Source organism: Oncorhynchus mykiss, chromosome 5 (genome assembly GCF_057628025.1).
Source record: "Oncorhynchus mykiss isolate SJ-2025 chromosome 5, ASM5762802v1, whole genome shotgun sequence".
In the NCBI taxonomy this organism is placed as follows: domain Eukaryota; kingdom Metazoa; phylum Chordata; class Actinopteri; order Salmoniformes; family Salmonidae; genus Oncorhynchus; species Oncorhynchus mykiss.
In genome coordinates this window covers 55,605,331-55,623,018 of record NC_143026.1, presented here as the reverse complement: position 1 = coordinate 55,623,018, position 17,688 = coordinate 55,605,331, and the positions used below count along the sequence as shown (strand labels likewise).

At 45.3% G+C, this 17,688-nt stretch overlaps 2 protein-coding genes across 7 annotated transcripts; one reads left to right on the top strand and one right to left on the bottom strand.

The window, feature by feature from the left end:
* Positions 1–816: 816 nt before the first annotated feature.
* Positions 817–17,625, top strand: LOC110524038 (TGF-beta-activated kinase 1 and MAP3K7-binding protein 3). 4 transcript variants are annotated; one of them, XM_036977838.2, is made up of 8 exons: positions 817–877; positions 4,432–4,754; positions 7,958–8,131; positions 9,554–10,865; positions 11,021–11,181; positions 11,579–11,672; positions 11,787–11,870; positions 16,743–17,625. In XM_036977838.2, exons 3-8 carry the CDS (start codon positions 8,030–8,032, stop codon positions 16,889–16,891), a joined length of 1,902 nt encoding a protein of 633 aa, XP_036833733.2. In that variant the 5' UTR covers positions 817–877; positions 4,432–4,754; positions 7,958–8,029; the 3' UTR covers positions 16,892–17,625. The 4 variants fall into 4 exon arrangements, with proteins under 4 accessions (XP_036833733.2, XP_036833732.2, XP_036833734.2 ...); XM_036977837.2 differs by lacking the exons at positions 817–877; positions 4,432–4,754 and adding an exon at positions 6,436–6,818; XM_036977840.2 differs by lacking the exons at positions 817–877; positions 4,432–4,754 and adding an exon at positions 6,681–6,818 and having other exon boundaries at positions 9,474–10,865.
* LOC110524039 (uncharacterized) lies at positions 3,568–6,769 on the bottom strand. Of its 3 annotated transcripts, XM_021603335.3 has the most exons (5): positions 5,336–6,769; positions 4,994–5,051; positions 4,439–4,809; positions 4,026–4,217; positions 3,568–3,673 (listed from the first exon to the last, which is right to left on the bottom strand). In XM_021603335.3, the coding sequence occupies exons 1-5, from the start codon at positions 5,866–5,868 to the stop codon at positions 3,595–3,597; spliced, it is 1,233 nt and encodes a 410-aa protein (XP_021459010.3). In that variant the 5' UTR covers positions 5,869–6,769; the 3' UTR covers positions 3,568–3,594. The 3 variants fall into 3 exon arrangements, with proteins under 3 accessions (XP_021459010.3, XP_021459011.2, XP_090091320.1); XM_021603336.3 differs by lacking the exon at positions 5,336–6,769 and having other exon boundaries at positions 4,994–5,085; XM_090235194.1 differs by lacking the exons at positions 3,568–3,673; positions 4,026–4,217 and having other exon boundaries at positions 4,392–4,809; positions 5,336–6,152.
* Positions 17,626–17,688: the final 63 nt, after the last annotated feature.

Below are 17,688 nucleotides of genomic sequence, written 5' to 3'. Positions count from 1 at the left end.
CCTATCTATAATTGGCTCATCTGCTGAAACAGACAACACATACACGTGTGTAAAACGAGATGAAAGTTGTGGATGAAAGCTGCCAACTGGTGGCAGGTCTGACTGCGTGGCAGCAGTATCAGACTGGACTAGTGTCTTCCGACACGGCCGGCATGTCATGACCCCGTGACCTGGTGGGGCCTCTCCTTTCCAGGAGCTGCCTTGTCCGTGCAGTTAACTGTGGTGGCACACAGGTGGCAAGATAAGAGGTGAGGTGGCAAGATAAGATCCCCCCCCAAACACAAACATAGAGAGCAAATCAAGTAATTTCTGTTGAATTTTTGCTACTGGGATTGGGGACTTACTGTCATTAGACTTCTCCCTTTAAAGGGGTAACCTGAAGTTGCTACATCCATTTTTGGACTTAATAAATTAATAATATTACCCATTGATTCCTGAAGAATACGGCTTTTTATAACTTGTTTTGCTCTAATGTTGTTATACACAGTAAATGTAAACAAACACTGTTTAGCCTCAAAACATATTTAAAACTAGAATTTTGATATCGCGGATGGTCAGTCATTGCATCCATAGCGCTGCCTATGAATTTGAGAGTGGATACATTTCTCCAGCCCTATCCCTCAGCTTTTTAACCAAAATGGGAACGGGGAGAAAGTTTTGTTATTGTTTCAACTGCTGATTGCCGCTTTAAAGGCAGGATGTGTAGAGGTCCACTACTGTAGACCTTTATTTTTTACAGGAGTCCAGAGATTGGCGCTGTGCTCCACTGAACTACATTGTGGCCACCACAACATCGATGGGAAGGTGCTGTTTCAGGGGAATGTCACAGAGTCCCAGCTGTGGTGTGTGTGAGCTCAGCTGCAGGGGGACTTGACAGGTGAGAGGCCACTATGACAGGTGTAAGTCTCTGGTTAAGTTTCTGCTAGCATAGAGAGCCTACAGGAGATCACATTGGATTATAGCTATCATTTAAGGACTATAAACCTTTCCACAACAGAGTAACAAGTTATGGAATAGTTGCAATGGAGTAGTATTTTTTTTTGTCTTTTTTTATTTTATTATTAGTTTGTGCCTACATAGCCTTGTTAATGTAAACCATATTATTGAGAGACACGAAAAATGGGAATTCAAGATTCTTTTGGGCACATTTTTGAACAGGGCACAAGGGTGAAATTTGGTTCCAATGATTTGCACGGTGGGACAAAAAAGACCTCTGCTTCCTCTAGATGTCTCTGTAAGTAGATACAAAGCCTTCAGAAAGTAATCAGACCACTTGACTTGTTCTAAATGTTGTTAGGTTACAGCCTTATTCTAAAATTGATACAATTGTTTTGTCCCCCTAGTCAGTCTACACACAATAATAATAATGACGAAGCAAAAACTGGATTTTAGAAATGTTTGCTAATTTATTACAAATAAAAAAACGTAAACTTTACATTTACATAAGTATTCAGACCCTTTAGTCAGTACTTTGTTGAAGCACCTTTGGCAGCGATTACAACCTTCTTGGGAATGACTCTGCAAGCTTGGCACACCAGTGTTTAGGGAGTTTCCCCATTCTTCTCTGCAGATCCTCTCAGGTTGGATGAGGAGCGTTGCTGCACAGATATTTTCAGGTCTCTCTAGAGATGTTCGATCGGGTTCAAGTCCGGGCTCTGGCTGGGCTATTTAAGGACATTCAGAGACTTGTCCAGAAGCTACTCCTGCGCTGTCTTGGCTGTGTGCTTAGGGTCGTTGTCCTGTTGGAAGGTGAGACTTTACCCCAGTCTGGGGTCCTGAGCGCTCTGGAGCAGGTTTTCATCAAGGATTTCTCTGTACTTTGCTCTGTTCATCTTTGCCTCAATCCTGACAAGTCTCCTAGTTCCTGCCGCTGAAAAACACCCGCACAGCATGATGCTGCCACCACCATGCTTCACTGTAGGGATGGTGCCAGGTTTCCTCCAAACGTGACACTTGGCATTCAGGTCAAATAGTTCAATCTTGGTTTCATAAGACCAGAGAATCTTGTTTCTCATGTTCCTAGTCTTTAGGTGCCTTTTGGCAAACTCCAAGAGGGCTGTCATGTGCCTTTTACTGAGAAATGGCTTCTGTCTGGACACTCTACCATAAGGGCCTGATTGGTGGAGTGCTGCAGAGATGGTTGTCCTTTTGGAAGGTTTTCCCATTTCCACAGAGGAACTCTCGAACTCTGTCAGAGTGACAATTGGATTCTTGGTCACCTCCCTGACCAAGGCCCTTCTCCCCAATTGCTCAGTTTGGCCTGGCGGCCACCTCTAGGGAGGGTCTTGGTGGTTCCAACCAAACTTCTTACATTTAAGAATGATGGAGGTCACTATGTTCTTGGGGACCTTCAATGCTGTAGAAATGTTTTGGTACCCTTCCCCAGATCTGTGCCTCAACGCAATCCTGTTTCAGAGCTCTACGGACAATTCCTTCGACCTCAGCTTGGTTTTTACTCTGACATGCACTGTCAACTGTGGGACCTTATATAGGTAGGTGTGTGCCTTTCCAAATCATGTCCAATCAATTGAATTTATCACAGGTGGACTCCAATCATGTTGTCGCAACATCTCAAGGATGATCAATGGAAACAGGATGCACCTGAGCTCAATTTCGAGTCTCATAGCAAAGGGTCTGAATACTTATTAAGTAAGGTATTTCAGTTTTTATTTTGATAAATTTGCTAATTAAAAAAATTAAATAAAAGTTTTTGCTTTGTCATTATGGGGTATCGTGTGTAGACTGCTGAGGTTTCCCCCCCTCCATTTTAGAATAAGGCTGTAACGTAACAAAATGTGAAAAAGTCAAGGGGTCTGAGTACTTTCCAAAGGCACTGTATAATGTCAGTACTATCAGTTAACAGCCACTGGCTATATTTAGGCCCATGACAAGTGAGACCTGGCTCGGTGACCAAGTGCCCAGAAGCAGAGCAGTTGACTTATCAATTACAAATAACTTTTCCATGATCCACAGCTCTGATCTGGGTCAGCGATTGACTCTGGTTTACCCATTTGAAAAGCGTGAGCAATTTTGGTAACCTGAGATTCTGTCGCGATCTTATATTGTAGACCATCTTCTTTTATTTATGTGCTGATATAATTCAGTAGACACTTCTCAACTGTGAACTCAATGGCCAATACAGTGTAGTAGTAATGTTATGCCAAAATAGAAATCAGGTTCACCATTCATCAGTAAACTGGGATTGTTATGTTTTGACACCATTCTCCTGTTTAAATATATGCAAATCTTCTGTTCCATAATTGATCCATTCTCGTTGGAAATATACATATCAAAACAAATGTTGAGTTACTCATCTTAATTTTTTCGATTTTGAGGGAAACAAGTGGAAGTTCTTATTACCTACTATAATAATTCACGATCCAAAACTTTAGTAACAGTCACCGCTGCCCTCTAGTGGTGATGGATAAAGTTGGCAGTGCACCTGTTTTTTTGTAAAGGGAATTCATTACACAGTACATAGAAGGTAACACATTTCACAATTAAACACAATTACAACTTTTCCTATGTATTACTTTTAGGACAAGGAGCAAAGAGTCTGTATGATACGAATTAGCATAGAAAATGTAACTGCATTTAATGTAATACCATTATCCTCTGTTTCAACAAAATCTCTGCAAAGCCAACCCTCTCACCGTCTTGGAGAGGGCACCATCTGTGGAGAGAAAGACATTCAGGTTAATACAATACAACATAAAGTCCTCCACAATGTCAATGCAATCTATAATGCTCTAATACTCACAAATGGCTGTTATTTAGTCACAATCATTATGAGATGATAATAACATATTATAAGGGGGTCATACATACTCGTGACAAGTTACAATGCCTTATAACCAGATCATAAGGTCTTATACCTGCATGCTTGAAGTAAGGTGTACCTGAATTAAATCTCAATTTGGGATTTTCTGAATCAACATGAGTCAACATGATAGAAATAGCCTTGATCCCCAAACCCTGGTTATCAGGTCATAATCTGGCTGTTACTTTGCATTGACATGACTGACCTCTTTTTCCTCTGCTGGACCACCAGGGGCTTAGTGGGTGCCAACTGTGGAGGGGTCAGGTAGCATGTAGAGCTGGACTTCCAGGGGTGCGATGGAGGTAGGGGGGTGGTGGAGGAGAGCTGGGTGCCTGGGGTGATGGATCTCCCACTGGGAGGAGATGACTCGGGAAAGGAGCGGCCAGGCCTGGTCCCACTGTCACGTCCCACACAGACAGACATATTCATCCTGCACATCACTTCTGTTCTCATAAAACCGAAGATCTAGGTTCCCCCACATAAACACATCAATCAATCAATCACTTTATTATCCCAGTTGGGAAAACTGTTTAAAAAAATGAACGGATGTGCTTTAAAGAACAGTTTAGAGCTTCACTCTAAGAGCTCAACTCTGTCATTGTCTTTTGCAGGACTTACTTCTGACTTGGAGGGAGCCTTCTCAACCCTTTGACCGTAAAAGGATTGGCCTTATTGTTTCCTTTCTTGGATGAAGAACTGGGAACATCAGGGAGAGCGGCGGCCTGCATGGAAGAGGTCTCTCGATAGCCGTTACACCACACCACGTTGTTTTTGAATGTTGACAGGGAGATGTCCCCTAAGGTGGCACTCTTATTGGCTCGTGGGTGCCTCCTGATGACAGCGCTGCTCCTGAGTCGCTGGTTCCTCCGCAAGGCGTCCAACGAGGTCTGTGTTTGTTGCACTGTCAGCAGCTTGATGCCCATGTTGTTGATAGGTGAGTAGACTGTGCCATTTGGCTCATAGTAGGACAGCTCCTTGTCTCCACAATTCTGAGATTAATGGAAAAAGAGATCAAGTATAGGTAGAGGAATAGGGGACCATTTGGGACATAACCAAGGTCTCCAGATTCAATCTCATGGTTTTACAGAGCATTCAAAGTATTGTTGAGCAATATCAATCATTCTAGTGTGTAAGTAAACTGGGAAGGTAAAACTTAGATGTAGGTTAACTCACTTGAAATGACCTTAGCATAGCGTGGCAGGTAAAACAGAGCATTTCATCATCTTGAACACTGTTGGGAAATCAGAGTTTTTCCTGAACTCAGTGACAGTGGCATATATTTTAGTAATTAAACCTTACATAAGATTTCGCATGAACAGACTTTCCTGGCTCTAATCTGTATCAACCAAAACTAGACATAATAGAATAGAAGAGAATCATATCAATTTTGGTGTGACATTTACATCTGTCTTTTGCCAGGCTTTCTAGAATAAAGTGTAGCCTATTGGAAATATCATTTTTGAGCACGCATCTAAAAGTTCACATCATCAGACTGAAAGTAGCCTTTTTGCTTACCATGCAGAAGATAACTTTTTACATTCATCCGTCTGTTTGTGTTTGGAAAACGTGTCTCTTTTTTCAGATATAAGTGCATATTGTTGCTCCAAGTAGTCTCCAGTAGCGCTGTTGTTTTTACCTCTGATTGGTGGCATGGTAAAATCGAAGGGCTCTTCCTCGCAGCTTTTCAGCACCACCCATGTCCCCGGATGTGTAGGGAAATGTGTGTGACAGGGGAAACGGCGCAATCTGTCACTTCTGTATTGTTCAATGAACCGCTCAGGGTCGTTGTAATGCTGAGATTGCGATATGACATCACATGTATTCTCTGCACACTCTCTTCTCTGATATGAAATTATTTTTCTGGACAGTTTGACCTTGGTGCAAATATCAATCCTGTAACTACATGCATCTTGCGACCAGGCACCGACTCCGTCATTGCTCTCTGTTTGATCATAGTAATCAACACAGTCATCGCCGACCTCCAATAAATGTGCAGTTGAAAGTCGATCCTGTTCTTCTTTCGCACAACATTTAATATGTCGTTTCATGTCACTTTGCTTTTATCATAGCCTATAACTTCATAAATTGTGGCGTAGGATTTTGTAGGCCCATGTTCATGACATTGGTCCACATTGTTGCGTAAAAGACTCCAGTCCCGTTACATGGTAACCACAGCATCAGCCGACATGACGCCGTACAACTATGGACTTTTTAACTATAGTACCATTTTTTATTAACTCGTTTTTGAAATGATTAATTCAACTTTTGAGGTATTTGATAACTGTCAATACATGTGTCTTCGGGGCAGGCAATCAATTAGGGAATATTGCCTTAAAAAGAGGAGTGTCTTGCATAATTTTTTTGCATTGAATTGTTATAGCATATTTGTAACACATAGATGGAACAACCTTTCCAATATGCAATCAATAGGCCTAAGAAATATAATGACCCAGGGCCTATATGCTATAGCTTACAATACCTGGGCATGCTTGGCCTACACTGGCTGGACTGTGTCCGATAATAAACTAACTCATCATGCATGACGGCCTTCCCTTGTCAAATCAGATTGTATTGGTCACATACACATATTTAAAATATGTTATTGTGGGTGTAACGAAATGTGTGTGAGAGGAAATAAGAGGAAATATCAAATGACAGATAATAGGATTCGCCTCACATACAGTTATTACAATTACTGTACTTAAACCACATCTACATATGTATTAAGGAAAGGAGGGGGGCTCTACTGGACGGGGCGCAAAAGACAAGCATGTGCAGTACCAACAACTTAGATTTAGACCACTTCCTGCTCCGAAAAGCTTACATTTATCGCGATAGATCCAATTTCGTACGTGGAGACGACGGCCTTGTCTTGGAATGAAACACGATCGCTTTATCTATCAAGAGTGAAATACATATTCGTCTGCCACTTTCGGAAAATATCAGATCTCTGAAACTGTAGCTATAATGGTCCACGACAGGAGTGAGTAAGCTCATGGTAAGTCGAAGTAGCTAACGTTAGCTAGCTAAATCTTGGTTTCGATACATTGTGAGCTTGCTAGCTAGCTAACACCTATAGATTCGCTGGCTAGCTACGTTAACGGCGCTTTAGGAAGAAGTTGTCCGCTAACGCTATCGACGTTAACATTAGCTAATCTCTTTAACTCGATACCAAAGATTTGTTTTGTGTCGATACTTGGTGGTTGCTAGCCAGCTAACGTTAGCAATCAACATACGCATCCTATTTGTCTAGTTAACGCGCTTATCCAAAAACGACAATAGTAGGTAGCCAACTAGTTTCGCTGGCCAACTAGCTGGCTACTCTAGTTACTTAGCTAATTTAGTATGTGGACGGCGCGCTATTTTGTTTAGGTTGTCAGCCATTTAACATTAATTTGTTTTTGTCTTCCGTGTAAGTAACGCTAGCTAGCTAAGACCAATAAGAACAACTAACGTAACGTTTGTCAGTTGACGTTATAGCATGATTGACCAGAAATTATGAATCGGATCACTATTATCCACTGCAGAGGGATAACGTTAGGTAACTTAGATGGCTAAAATGCCACAGACGTTGATGCTGATGCGAACGCAAACACGTTAGTGATCAGTATGAATTAGTTAGCTGACGTAGGTAACACTTGAGCATGTCGCGTTCTCTAGCTAGGTAGCAAGCTGTCTTGGGTCGTTGCTTGGTGCAGTGAGATGACTAAACTATCACACGAGACAGAGACCATGCCTGTCTGTTGCAGCCAAACCCGTCGGTTGTGTGAAGTGTCGGATGGGGTTATTGACCAGTTTTAGCCCGGCTAACCTCTCCTTACTGCTTTATCGGCCTGTCTGTTTGGTCATTAGGGCCCATAAACTGTCCGTAACATATGTGTCGCCTAATTACATTGTTTCTGCAGAGGAACCGCTGACCAAAGCTGCCAAAAAGGCTCCTTCCGTTTGTAAGCACATCCTCTAACCCTTGTTGCTATTTAAAGCACTGATCTGGCGGCAGAGGCGCAGACTTTTAATGTTGTCTGGTGTGTGGCTGGGCTGATGTGATGCAATGAAGACAGCAGATTGTTTCGAGCTTTTCATGATTGTGTGTGTGTGTGTGTGTGTGTGTGTGTGTGTGTGTGTGTGTGTGCGTAGAGGATGAGAAGAGCACAGGTGCAGCAGCAGCGTTCAGGGCTGTGAGCTCAGTGACTCTCCTGTGGGCTCAGGATGGCGCAGGGAGGCCCTCAGTTAGACTATCACATCCTGCAGGACCTCAAGCAGCGCTTCCCCGAGATCCCAGAGGGAGTAGTGTCCCAGTGCCTTCTGCAGGTATGCTACCGTAGCCAGACAGCTATGATCACACGCAATAATAGTGTGTGTCCCAAATGACACCTTATTCCCTATAGTGTATTACTTTGGCCGGGGCCATATGGACCCTGGTCAAAAGTAACATTTAAGCCCTGTTGCCACTGGCTCTTAAAATTAGGGCCAAATTCGAGCTGGCTCGAATGGAATTCTCAACTTCGAGCTGGATCTAAGGAAATCCGAGCCAGCGCAGCCCAGTTTCTCAACTGGTGCCAGTTCGATTAGAATTTGGGTTGGGGATGCTGTTACCATGCAACCACCAAGCTGATCACTGCTGGATGCGGACAAAACGTTTAGCTAGCTCTTCTGAGCACATGGACAAGCAGTACTGCAGTAGTTAGACATGAAACAAATTACCACCATAGCTGTATCCTTTATTAATTTATGCACTAAACAATAACCTTTGAGAACAGAGCCCTCAATGCTAGCTAGCTACCCAACATTAGCTAGCAAATCAGTCTAAAGAAGCGAACAGGTATTTTAGCTGGCCAGGCTCTATCGAAAGCTAGCTAGCTGTCATCTGGTTTGCTTGGATAGCTAGCTAGCTAATAGACCATGGCATGAGAGGTAGGAATTAACACTAATGTCAGCGAGCTAAATACATGGCTCTGAGTCTGGCTGGCACTGGCAGGAGTATGGGGTAATGTTAGTTACAGGGGGAATTTCATTCTTCAACATCTCGCTAGCTAGAAGCCAGCTGCAGTCACATATTGGCTGCCTAGCAACATTATATAATTTATCATTTCCGGAGGCAGTGGAAACGCTTTGAAGTCAACCTAGGTTGGGCCCATTTAAGGCCAGTGGAAAGGGGCTTTAAGTGTACTGCATAGGGAATTAGGGTGCCATTTGGGGCTCACTCAGGCTACAAACATGCACCAATTCTCTCATTGAAATGCCTGTATACTGCTTCACGGCTCTAGGCTTATACATGTATGCCTATATATGAAGTTGAACATCGCCTCCCGAGTGGCACACTGCATCGCAGTTCTAGCTGTGCCACTATAGAGATCCTGGTTCGAGTCCAGGCTCTGTCGCAGTCGGCCGCGACCGGGAGACCCATGGGGTGGCGCACAATTGTCCCGGCGTTGTCTGGGTTAGGGGAGGGTTTGGCCGGAAGGGATGTTCTTGTCCCTAGCGGCTCCTGTAGTGGGCTGTAACTACCATTTGGATACCATGAAATTTGGGAGAATAAAGAGTTAAACTTCTTTTTTTTTAAACATTTACAGTTGTTTGTGTGGTTTAGTTGATGATCTGTTATGACCCCAGGAAGTTAGTATGCCTCTGTTTTTCTACTGTAAATCGACAGACCAGTGACCCCTATAGAACTACAACATCAGCCTGGGCCCCGTCACTGAGCCTTGTATCCTGTCTCCTTTCCTCCTCCAGAACAACAATAACCTGGATATATGCTGTCACCTGCTGGCTCAGGAGAGTAACAGATACCTCTATGGGGAGTACCAAAGTCCGGAGGAGGCCCGTCTGAGCCGGAACCACATGCTGCACATCCAGCTAGGGGGCTACCCCCCCTCGGAGGCGGGCAAGGACAACGGAGGCGGGCGCTCCCTGGTGCACAGCTCCAGTGACGGTTACATCGAGCCCCAGCGCGTTGGCTTCACGGAGCCCCTCTCGGCCCCCGCCACCATAGCCCCCTCGCTAGGGTACAACCCCTTCTTCATGAATGACCACGGGGGGCGCACGGCCAGCACCCCCACTCCGCCTCCCGTGCAGGGAATGTCCCCTACCTATTCGCCTGTTCCTCGCTACACCATGAACCCTATCACTGTCACTCTGTCCCAGAACCTGCCCAACGCCCCCCAGGCCCTGCAGATCCCCGCCGGTCACTATGGCAACAGTGGCGGTAATGCCCTCTACATCCGGCCCTCCCCCTCCCAGAGCCCGCAGCCCTCCCCCTGGCCCTCGTCCGGGCAGCCTGTGTATCAGCCCTCGCCCTACACCACTCCCACCTACCAGTCCCCGTATAGCTCGCCCCAGCACCAGCCCCAACAGCAGGTGCAGCCCCAACAGCAGGTGCAGCCCCAACAGCAGGTGCAGCCCCAACAGCAGGTGCAGCACCAACAGCAGGTGCAGCACCAACAGCAGGTGCAGCAGACCCATGTCTTCCTGCCCATCAGCCCTCCCACCTTGGCCAGCATCCCCTACCACCACCAGCAACAGCAGCAGCAGCCCATCTACCGGCCGTACCTGCCCAAGAGCTCCCTGAAGAACCAGATTGAGATCACCCTGGAGGGCCCGCGGCCCCGCAGCAACTCCCCCGTGCACTGCCCCCCGGGACAGACTCTCTACATGGCTACCAGCCCCTCACCCAGCTCACCCCAGCGGGGCCTCAGCCTGAGCGGGGGGAGCTCTGCCACCTTCCACCCCGGGGTATACCTGCACCAGTGCCCCGCGCGGCCCCGGCCCACTTCCTCACCCCAGCCAGGCAGCCAGGCGGGCTACACCTTTAAGATCAAAGTGTCCCCAGGCCAGGCCCAGCAGCAGAGGCCGCTCTCAGGTTCCCCTCCAGTGGCCTCCTCTCCTGAATCTCTGCTCAACATGGTGGACCAGGGGGAGCATCACGCGCTGGCCCCAGCACCCATCCTGCCCATCTCAGCCCTGCCCGGTAACATTGTCAGCCACATCGCCAACCGCATGCCGCGCCGCTCCAGCTCGGGCTCCGATGACTACGCTTACACCCAGGGTAAGCACGGCTTATGAACGGATACATGTGTGTGTGCGCGCGCTCACAGAACCATAGATGTATGCATTCCTGCACATTCACATGCCGTATCCGGCCCACCTCCCGACCCGTCCCACCTGTTTGAAGCCCTGTCTTCCCACCACTGTGTCCCCCAGCTCTCCTGCTGCACCAGAGGGCCCGGATGGAGCGTCTGCTGAAGGAGCTGCTGATGGAGAGGCAGAAGCTGGAGCAGCTGAAGGCAGACGTCAACGACATGGAGTACGACGCCCTCCAGAGACGCTTCAGGCGAGTCAACAGCACCAGCCTCATCCCCCGGGTAAGAGGGACACACACACACACATACAGGGGGAGCAACACGCAGATGTGATTGCATAGGCACCTAAACACATACATCGGTGAGGTTTAAATGCATGATCACGTGCACGCATATACACACTCCTTTTGAAGGCATAGTACGTAACATGTTTTTTCTTTTTTGCACACACACACACACCTTTGAATGCTTAGGCACACAAACACGTTTGAAGGCACACATACAAACACACGCACATTAGCTACATGTATATATATGTGTGTGTATGTATATATGTGTGTGTATATATATTTCTGTGAAATTTGTATACAAACAGTAAATCAATGCAGGGTATAGAGTTGTCTACATTTTATATTTTTTTGGTCTCATCCAACCCACCGATGTTCTGCGGCTGTTCCAGCCTGAAGAGATGACACGGTTGCGCAGTCTGAACAGACAGCTACAGATTGATGTCGACTGTACCCTGAAGGAGACGGATCTTCTGCAGTCTCTAGGTACACACACACAGAGAAACACACAAACAGGCGTTTGAAGATGCAATATGTACAAGAGCACACATTCAGGTGTCAAATAACAGATGCTGTATGAGTTGTGTAATTTGTCATCAGGGAAGTTTGATCCGCAAGCCGAGAACAACTTTTATAAGAACATTCAGACCGGTCCGGTGGTACCGCCCAAGCCAGGAAGAAAAGGTGAGAAACAGGATGTCTGTCGTCTGTTGTACCACTGTAAACATTGGTAGGACTTTTTTTTAAACAGGCAATCTGTGGTTGGTACATCCAGTTTTTGGACTTAAATGAATTATATATGCCCTCTGTTTCTTGAATAATATACAGTGCCTTGCGAAAGTATTCGGCCCCCTTGAACTTTGCGACCTTTTGCCACATTTCAGGCTTCAAACATAAAGATATAAAACTGTATTTTTTTGTGAAGAATCAACAACAAGTGGGACACAATCATGAAGTGGAACGACATTTATTGGATATTTAAAACTGTTTTAACAAATCAAAAACTGAAAAATTGGGCGTGCAAAATTATTCAGCCCCTTTACTTTCAGTGCAGCAAACTCTCTCCAGAAGTTCAGTGAGGATCTCTGAATGATCTAATGTTGACCTAAATGACTAATGATGATAAATACAATCCACCTGTGTGTAATCAAGTCTCCGTATAAATGCACCTGCACTGTGATAGTCTCAGAGGTCCTTTAAAAGCGCAGAGAGCATCATGAAGAACAAGGAACACACCAGGCAGGTCCGAGATACTGTTGTGAAGAAGTTTAAAGCCGGATTTGGATACAAAAATATTTCCCAAGCTTTAAACATCCCAAGGAGCACTGTGCAAGCGATAATATTGAAATGGAAAGAGTATCAGACCACTGCAAATCTACCAAGACCTGGCCGTCCCTCTAAACTTTCAGCTCATGCAAGGAGAAGACTGATCAGAGATGCAGCCAAGAGGCCCATGATCACTCTGGATGAACTGCAGAGATCAGAGCTGAGGTGGGAGACTCTGTCCATAGGACAACAATCAGTCGTATATTGCACAAATCTGGCCTTTATGGAAGAGTGGCAAGAAGAAAGCCATTTCTTAAAGATATCCATAAAAAGTGTAATTTAAAGTTTGCCACAAGCCACCTGGGAGATACACCCAACCCTCTTCCTGGAGGTCTACTGTCCTGTAGGATTTCAGACCAACCCTCTTCCTGGAGGTCTACTGTCCTGTAGGATTTCAGACCAACCCTCTTCCTGGAGGTCTACTGTCCTGTAGGATTTCAGACCAACCCTCTTCCTGGAGGTCTACTGTCCTGTAGGATTTCAGACCAACCCTCTTCCTGGAGGTCTACTGTCCTGTAGGATTTCAGACCAACCCTCTTCCTGGAGGTCTACTGTCCTGTAGGATTTCAGACCAACCCTCTTCCTGGAGGTCTACTGTCCTGTAGGATTTCAGTCCAACCCTCTTCCTGGAGGTCTACTGTCCTGTAGGATTTCAGACCAACCCTCTTCCTGGAGGTCTACTGTCCTGTAGGATTTCAGTCCAACCCTAATTTAACAGTTTTGATTCAGCTAGTTAAGGTCTTGCTGAGCAGCTAATTACTAGAATCAAGTGTGGTAAATTAGGTTTGGACTGAGAACCCACAGGACGGTAAATCGCAAGGAAGAGGGTTGGGCAGCCCTGCTCTGTATAGCCTCAAAACGTGGTTAAAACTATAATTTTGGTTTCATGGATGGTCAGTCCTTGCATCTATATCTCTTGAGTTTGAGAGTGGTTCCATTTCTCCAGCCCCGTACCTCAGCTGTTTACGAAAACAGTGGTGGGGTGTCTGCTTTGTTATTGTTTGAACAGCAGGTTTCCCCTCTGCAGTATAGCCTAGCTCTTTATAACTTGTTTTATGCATGTATGAGCCTTTTTTATAATGCCTTGTATTACATTTTACAGAATATTGCTTGTTTTAGTTTTTTCCTCAAATTCTCTCTGATCACTCCCCTTCAGTAGACCAAATGTGATAAATGATCGAGTGACCATGGCTTTTGTTGATTTACTTTTGTGTTGCAGAGACTCCCTGTGTGGACATTCTCCATATGTTTTTGAAAGCATTTCCTTCTCAGACAGGTCTTAAAATGGTGCTGTGTGTTTGTATGATTCGTGTGTGTGTGTGTGTGGTGTAATGACATTCATTTAATTTCGTGCTTGATATTGTAATTTTGGGTTAACTCACCTTATTCACCACTAAATAGTCTCACCCTCGTTGGTGATATACGACAGCCATTTTGCACCAGAAGGCTCACCACTACCACACCAGCTATAGCAGTGGAAGGATTGTGGCAATTTGATCCTGTATATGACAGTAGTAGGATAATGGAGCAGGTTATGCATCTAGCCATGACACCAGTGTGGTCGGCACCCCTGCTCTTGCCATGAATGCCTATGGGATCCTTGCTGAACACAGAGTTAGGCCCTCTGTTAACATCCCATTGGAAGGACTTTTTTTTTCTCCCTTCTTCTCCCCCCCCCCCCCCTGTTATGTTTGGTACTGTGATGATGAACCGGTCACGCCAGTTTTGCAGAGGGCGAGACCGAGACCCGCCTCTTCATTTAGATGAAACCAGTGGGCGAGCAGTGCGGTTTCGTGTGAGGCTCGCGCTGCTCAGAATAAAATTACGCTGGTTCAGTTGACAAGATTCCATTGCGCGGCTCATGCCCGAGAACACTTGATAAAGTGGCTTGCTGTCTTCTCCTGCCGGCAAAATGCGGTGTAGCGTCTATAAAAATAAAATAAACTGTTTTCCCAACGCCCCAGTTTACCTCCTCTGTAAGACTTGTGGTATCTGCTGTGTTTGTTGGTGCGATACCAAGTAGAGCTGGGAATCGCCAGGGACCTCACGAGACAATGTTATCACCATATTTAGGTGCCGATGCGATATGTATTACGATTCTTACAGTTCTATATGTATTGCAATTTAATGTTCGAAGCATATTGCTAAGAAAACAAGTTTTGGTCACGTTAAGGATATTAAAGTGCTGGAAACATGTTTGCTCATGATTGAGAACAAGCTCTAGGATGAAACATACAGGAGTTTTGGGGGCAGGAACAGCTGACTAGCGCTAAGTACTGAAGTAAAAAAATATGAGTCGAATATCTATATATTATCGTCCCAAAATAATATTGCAGTTTGTACCGCAACGTGTAAAGTGTTGGTCCCATGTTTCATGAGCTGAGCTGAAAAAAAATATCTCAAGACATTTTCCATATGCTCTAAGCGTATTTCTCATGTTTTTACATCCCTGTTAGGGAGCATTTCTCCTTCGCCAAGATAATCCATCAACCTGATTGGTGTGGCATATCAAGAAGCTGATTTAAACAGCATGATCATTACATGGGTGCACCTTGTTCTGGGGACAATAAAGGCCACTAAAATGTGCACTTTTGTCACACAAACCAATGCCACAGATGTCTCAAGTTTTGAGGGAGTGTGCAATTGGCATGCTGACTGCAGGAATGTCCACCCGAGCTGTTGCCAGAGAATTCAATGTTAATTTCTCTACCATAAGCCACCTCTAATGTTGTTTGAGAATTTGGCAGTATGTCCAACCGGCCTCCCAACCCGCAAACCATGTGTATGGTGTCGTGTGGGCGAGCGGTTTGTTGATGAACCGAGTGCCCCATGGTGGCGGTGGGGTTATGGTATGGGCAGGCATAAGCTATGAACAACGAACACCAATTGCATTTTATCGATGGCAATTTGAATGCACAGAAATACCGTGATGAGATCCTGAGGTCCGTTGTGAGGCCCATTTTCTTTTAAGGTATCTGTAACCAAAAGATTAATATCTGTATTCCCAGTCATGTGAAATCCATAGATTAGGGCCTAATGAATTTATTTAAATTGGCTGATTATGAACTGTAACTCAGTAAAATCTTTGAAATTGTTGCATATTTAAATTTTGGTTCGGTTCATTTTATTTCTCCCCCCACCCATTACTAATGCTAAGACTGTATACAGTGCATTCGGAAATTGTTCAGACCACTTGACTTTTTCCACATTTTGTTACGATACAGCCTTATTCTAAAATTGATTAAATAAAACATTTTCCTCATCAATCTACACACACTACCCCATAATGACAAAGCAAAAATAGGTTTTTAGAAATGTCTGCAAATGTATTAAGTAAAAAAGAGAACCAAGAAACTTCCAGAAGGACAACCATCTCTGCAGTACTCTACCAATCAGGCCTTAATGGTAGTGGCCAGACGGAAGCCATTTCTCAGTAAAAGGCACACGACAACCCGCTTGGAGTTTGCCAAAGGGCACCTATAGGACTCAGATCATGAGAAACAAGATTCTCTGGTCTGATGGAACTCTTTGGCCTGAATGCCAGGAAACATGGCACCATCCCTACGGTGACGTATGGTTGTGGCACTATCATGCTGTGGGGATGTTTTTAAGTGGCAGGCACTGGGAGACTAGTCAGGATCAAGGGAAAGATGGAATGGCGCAAAGTATGGAGAGATCCTTGATGAAAACCTGCTCCAGAGTACTCAGGACCTCCGACTGAGGTGAAGGTTCACCTTCCAACAAGACAACGACCCTAAGCACACAGCCAAGACAATGCAGGAGTGGCTTTGGGACAAGTCTCAATGTCTTTGAGTGAACCCAATCGAACATCTCTGGAGACCTGAAAATAGTTGTGCAGCGACGCTCCCCTTCCAACCTGGCGGTGCTTGAGAGGATCTGCAGATTAGAATGGGAGAAGCCTCTCAAATACAGGTGTGCCAAGCTTGTAGCGTCATACCTAAGAAGAATCGAGGCTGTAATCGCTGCGAAAGGTGCTGATTAATTGGTCTGAATACTTATGTTTTATTTTTTTACACTTCTACGCTTGTTTTTGCTTTGTCATTATGGGGTATTGTGTGTAGATTGAGGGGAAAATACGATTTAATCCATTTTAGAATAAGGCTGTAAAGTAACAAAATGTGGAAAAAGCCACGGGGTCTGAATACTTTCCGAATGCACTGTATGTTCTTTGTTAATGACGCTAAGCCTGTATGTGTGCCCCTCTCCCAGAGGGGGAGCGGAACCCCAAGCCTGCTGTCGCGGGGCCCCAGAGGGATGAGGACTTTGAGGGAGCCCAGTGGAGCTGTGAAGAATGCACCTTCCTCAACCACCCTGCACTCAACCGCTGTGAACAGTGCGAAATGCCGCGCTACACCTGAACCGTTCCGGACAGTAGTCCCCCCCTCCTTACTTCCTTTTCCTGTAAACTCCTCTGCCCATGTTCTTGTGTAATGACCCTCCTTCCCTGTCAATCTATATATAAGCCCCCTCCCACCTGTTGAGGAAGAGCCACCCCCTCACCCCCCCCCCACTCCTTTTGTCTCATTAGAGGAACTCACCCATGCACTTTGACCCTTGTCTCCATTGGTGGAAAACATTTTCCCAGGATGAGGACAGCAGGAGACTATTCCCATGGCAACCCAAAAGGGAGGGACTAGCTGTGTGGACAGTGGCCGTGGCTACAGAACAGCCAATGGAGCGTTGTTTTTAGAATACGGAGGAGGCGGTGTGGTTTATCCGGTGAACATTCCGTTGCAGAATGAATGAGATTGTCCTGTTTACACGACTGAGCCCATTCCCAAACCCCACCGACGGGCGGACGTTCTTTCCCTTACAAAATGACCAGGGCTGCACTCTCTGGCAGTGGGACAATGCAATTGCATAAAGAAAGGGTATGATGAACTAATCCTAATGTAGATTATACACTGTATCAGCTCTGTACCAAGAGCTCCTTCTTTCATCGAATGAAGAACACTAAAGAGGCTTGCATATGAATATATTCCTGGTACTTTTATGCATATTATGCCCACACTGTATTCCATGTTAAAAAAAAGATTTCCCCATGCAAATGCCTCAAGTTGCTGTACTTAATAAAGGAGCTGATTCTATGTGATGGATGCTTTACGCCTGGAATATCTTTCCTGTAGTTTAGTGGCATTTCATTTAATGCACTACT